The sequence below is a fragment of the Thalia democratica genome, chromosome 2, assembly GCF_965202585.1.
Source record: "Thalia democratica chromosome 2, ktThaDemo2.hap1.1, whole genome shotgun sequence".
Taxonomy (NCBI): domain Eukaryota; kingdom Metazoa; phylum Chordata; class Thaliacea; order Salpida; family Salpidae; genus Thalia; species Thalia democratica.
In genome coordinates, this window is record NC_139166.1 from 54937517 (window position 1) to 54942665 (window position 5149).

Below are 5149 nucleotides of genomic sequence, written 5' to 3' on the forward strand. Positions count from 1 at the left end.
ATGAGTTAGACCAAACTAGCCGAAAAGTGACAAAGCTGCGTGGAAACAAACTAAAAACAAAAAAACAGATCGAAAAGATTTTCAAAAATTCTAAATATAAATGGGCGTTTTTCGTAATCGTCCAGGCTTAGAAAAGTGCATGCTGACGGTCAAATACGTTGAGTTCACCAAAGTGTGGGGCAACTATAAGTGGGAAAAGAACTTCAGAATGAGTCACACGATAAGCGTTTGCGTCGAGCAACAAAATAACGGTGAAGTTTGTCTAATAACTGCTTGCTCTGAAAGCCATATAGAAGCAGGTTAGTTTAACAGCTAAAATGTTCTTTGTAGGTTTTAAAAAAAAATCAGTCATTGGTTTATGGCAAATAAAAAATAAAGTCGTTGTTAAGTTTTAAAATTGTGATATCAACAAAGCTATAGAAATAATTTTCTACATTCGAGTTTCTTTTTTTATATAGACTTTCAAGTACATAGGACAGATTAAAATAAGTGAAATCTTAATTTAATGGTTGTAGGACTTTCGATCTTAGATTGCGAAACGCATTGTTCTGACAATATGTTGTATAAAAAGTTGCTTTTGTTAATTTAGTTTAAAAAAAATTCACTGAAAAACTAGTTAACAGTTTAACTATAATGTCATTAATATCCTTTTATAGACTTATTTGATCCTTTGTAATAACTTGAAAGTTTAAACCTATGTAATAACTTAAAAGTTTATGATACGTTTATTTTCTATTAAATAACTTAATTCTTTAAAAATATATAACTAAAAAAGATGGTTTTAAATATCTGAACTCACAGACACCTAAACTTCTTTCCAAGTTTTTATTGTTAACTGGATGAAACTTTTTAGTTTTTTTTGCTGACCAACTGTATTCTTAAGCAGATTTTTGAAAAATTAACAAGAAGTTTAAATGTAAGCTATAAGTAACTAAATATTAAGAAGGGTTATAATTAACTGTAAGTTGACCTGAATAAGTAGTATTATTATTAATCTTATAAGTATTGTTGTGGATTTACTTATACTTTTCAATTAAATAATTGAAGCTGTACTAAAAACTAAATTTTAAAACATGCAAATTAGTGTTTAGTTCTTATACCTTGACAGAATAATAGTCTTAAACAAAAAGTATTGTAGTATAATATTGAAAATGAGCTGGTATAATGTTTTTAGAGAGGTAGGTTACAAAAATTTGATTTCCTTCTGATCAAAACTTTTTTGTTATAAGACTTCTACAATCTTTTACAAACAAGCTGTAAATAACACAAAATAAAACTGGTCCAAGACCATTGAAGTATAATTTGACTTTAACTTTAAAGGTTACGGGTTTATTTCATCTTTTAGCTCAATATTTACTGATACGAAATTGAACAGGATTTTCATTAAATTATACATGGTAAAAACTGTATACAACTAGCGCACAAGATTCAATTTAAACTCTTTCTACTAAATTGCTTATAATGTGACTTGAAAGAATTTACTTTTGAGAATTGTTACATAATAGTGTTAAAAATTTCTCTAATTAATTTTTCTTTTTTATAAAAATAAATTTATGAAATACAATAAATAGTACAGAGTATTTTATTGGGTTAAATAAAATTTTGTACTGGGTAGCAATAATTTACATAACTTTATTCAATTAAAATTACTAAAAAATATTTTATTTGGATCGTATGAGGTTGTAAGTATTGTAAGAATATAAACATAACAAAAAAAAGGTAAAGATGTAATTCAGACTGTCCAGAAACTACTTTAAGATTTTATTTAAAAGATAATAATCCAAGATTAGTTGTAACGAATTAAACTAGAACAAGAAAATAATTCAATAAATCATTATAAAAGAACTACTACTTTGCGCGGTTGTACTTGCTCTTCGCCTCCTTCAAATCAGCCTCTCTATTCTTCTTCTTCTCGTGCAGCTGCTGCGCCTTTATTGTGTTGAGGAAGTCGATCTCCAACTTGACGAACATCCCACCGTGTACCTCCTTCTGATCTGTCCTCTTCATATTCTCCCTGGAGAGGCGGTTTGACATCAGCTGCATCCGCCTCCGGTCGTCCTCCCTCTGCAAGTCCTGGTTCTGCCGGTTCCTCAGATTAGTGTCCCACCTGTGCTTTGAAGGGAATTCCCCGAACACGGAAGTGTCTTTTGATCGTTTTGACCTGCGCTTCTGGGACTTGGACGGATCCTGTTTTGGTGGCGGGTAGACCTTTTTTGGGATGGGAGCCTCCTCCTCCGTGTCATCTTCCTCCTCCGAGTCGAGAACAAGTTTGTTGACAGGAACTTTGGGAGGCGATTTCTTAGCAACAGGTTTTTTGGTTGCAACAGGAGAATTGACACTGTCTACGAGGCACATTTTTTCTTCGGGTGCAAACACGTTGATGCAGTCAGAGTCTAAGTAAAAGTTCTCATCAAAATCCGTTTTCACCAAATCAACGTTCTTCAACAGATCATCAAATAATTGTTGTTCAGAATCGCTTGACACCAAAATTTTATGATCTTTTGTGCAGCAGCCAGTTTGTATTTCTGTAGGATCAAACCTTAGCACAGCCTGACTGCAGCAGGGGTAGACTCCCACTGCTTGACCTTTTTCAAACTGCGCCTTCTCTCTGTGATACCTGCAGCTGGAATAATCCAAAAGCTGGAAATGGGATTTGCAAAAGGAGCAGTACAGATGATTGACGGTTCCCCAAATCCTCCAGTAGACCAGGCTCCACGACTTGAGCTGCTCGTGGAGGGAGAGGATCCAGCTGTTGACGTCCCAGGACCTGTCCGCCTGATGCTCGTACACTATCCTGCCCTTCGCGTCAACCCTCATGTTCTCACCGCAACACTTGAGCTTGCGTCGCTGCTCCCTCGTCATGACCCTGTTGCATTTACCGCACCTCATCAACACCAGTTCTTCTTCGGACTGTTTGAAAAGGCGCTCTATGAGATGTTTAAACAGCTTACTCTTGAACTTGTCCTTTCTGTCCCTCACCTGCTCCAGCTCGTTGTGGTCAAACTTGCTGGCGATTTTGGCGCACAGCTGCTTGTTGATGCAGTTCATGTTGCAGGGGGTGGACAGAACCGCCGACATGTTTTTGTGGAAGAAGGCAACGCACTCTTCAACGAGGCTGTCCATTTTCAAAAAGTCTGATGAGATCAGTATGGAAACTACGTTGTTGGATTCGAGCTTTGGAACTTCTGACTGGTCTATGAGGTTAGTGGACCTTTTCACGTAGCGCATGAGCCAATCAAAAATCTCCACGTCACAGTGAACTGAAATGTCGACCTCTTCCAGCTGCTGATGGTCCAAAACCAAGTACTGTGCAAAATACTTCATTTCTTTGACGAGCAGGTCTCTCGGGCAGTTGAAGTTTTTGTTCAGCTTTTTTGCCTCATCACACACGTGAATGATGATGTAACTGTCATCTGCATCATAAAAACTTTTTGCTGCTATTTCAGAAACTTGACTGTCTTTCAAAGTAGAATGTTTTGGAGGCACTGAATGTGTTTTTGAGTGTTGGATATCTCTTTTTAAGTTTCTATTGTTTTCAGATGAACAGTAATTGCTAATATAATTATGAAGGGTATTTTTATAACTATCAGACATAAAACTATTTGGTAAAACTGAGCTGTTAATTCTGGTTGATAAGGAACCAAAATCATTAATGACAGATGACAAAACATCGCTGCCATCAAAATGCAAACGATTCATGCTTACTGATCGCTCTTGCTTGCTGCTTCTTTGGCTTTCTGATAGTTTTCGTAGCAGCTCTTAAACTCCTTGACTTCGGCCTGGCACTTTCTCCAGTCCTTGTGGTCGAATATACAGTCTTGCACCTTGTTGTGTTGCTCGGTGCAGCCCGTCTTCTTGATGGCTTCGTCTACTGGATCCACCTCATCCTCGTCTTCTTCTTCTTCCTCAACTACTACTTTCTTGTGATGATGAGGAAAACCGTTGCTCATGCTAGTGTATAAAACTGTTTTGAATGTGGAAGGTTAGATTACTTTTAGTCATATAAACAGAGTTTATTTGGTGTGTGGTACGAACTTTACTGGTACACTTTTAAGTGTTCACTCTAAGTTTAATACAGTATTTAAAAACGTTTTATCTTAATAAAAACAAATAATATAAATATATTGATTATTCAAAGTTGCTTATAAACCACTTTATGTTTTATCTTTTTTCTTGAAGGTTTTTTATGCTTTGTTTTTTTTTGGTTATCTTTCAAACTAATAAGTATGAATTTAAAATGCTGTTTTATTATAATAATAATAACATCAACATGTTTCAACTCTATGATAAAAAGAGAATTATATAAATATGGAGACATTTATAGAAATAAGAGTTTACTGAAGACAATGTCAAAAAAGGCTTCAATAAGTTACACGAAACATTTTAAAATTGTAGATACGCCTAAAGTAAAAAGTTTGTTAAAATTAAAATAGTATAACTAAGTGACACTATAAGCTGAAACTGAAAACAAATTTAAATAAAGTTATAAAATTAAAAAGCTTTAAATGAGGAAAGAAAATGCACATCATTATAGATTATACACGATTAACTGATTGAAAAAACTGTTAGTGTACTATAAACTTAACAAATATCAATGAAAACATAATCATTTTTTTGGCGAATATAAAATGATTTAGATAATTTTTTGGCTTTGAAAAAGACATCAAAATTCAATACTTAACCTAGCAAAAAATAAATAAATAAATACAATAGTGCTCTAAAAATAAATGTCATATGTTGTAACATTGTTACTTTATTTTCATTTGTACAATTTTTCCTTAATTCACCTACACTTTGAGGTTGTTTCAAAAGATGCATTTGCTACTTCTGTAATTACTAGAAGATATTAAACATAAGTTAAGTAAAAACACTGTAAAACAATTATTTTATAGAATTGATCTTGCAAAAGCTCTAATTGAGTTACTTCAAAGTTGTTAAGGAAAGAATATTTTTCCCTGCTATATTTTTAAACTTTCATACTTGTAACTTTAGACCTATACTATTTTGTTTTAAGTTTATGCAAACTTTTTGTACTTTTTTTGACTTTAGACTTTCATAAGCTCAAGAATTTTAAATATTTTAGATTTCTAGAGCTATAAATTGAGTTTTTAAAGACTTTTTGATCTAAATCAATGGTTGGTTGGCAGAA

General features: G+C 33.6%; 2 protein-coding genes across 2 annotated transcripts; both read right to left on the reverse strand.

The window, feature by feature from the left end:
• Nucleotides 1-1574: 1574 nt before the first annotated feature.
• Nucleotides 1575-3699, reverse strand: LOC145830294 (SANT and BTB domain regulator of class switch recombination-like). The gene has a single exon (XM_082938253.1). The coding sequence runs from the start codon at nt 3697-3699 to the stop codon at nt 1849-1851; it is 1851 nt and encodes a 616-aa protein (XP_082794379.1). The 3' UTR covers nt 1575-1848.
• Nucleotides 3700-3701: 2 nt separating this feature from the next.
• Nucleotides 3702-3960, reverse strand: LOC145830295 (uncharacterized). Its single transcript, XM_082938254.1, has one exon. The coding sequence runs from the start codon at nt 3948-3950 to the stop codon at nt 3702-3704; it is 249 nt and encodes an 82-aa protein (XP_082794380.1). The 5' UTR covers nt 3951-3960.
• Nucleotides 3961-5149: the final 1189 nt, after the last annotated feature.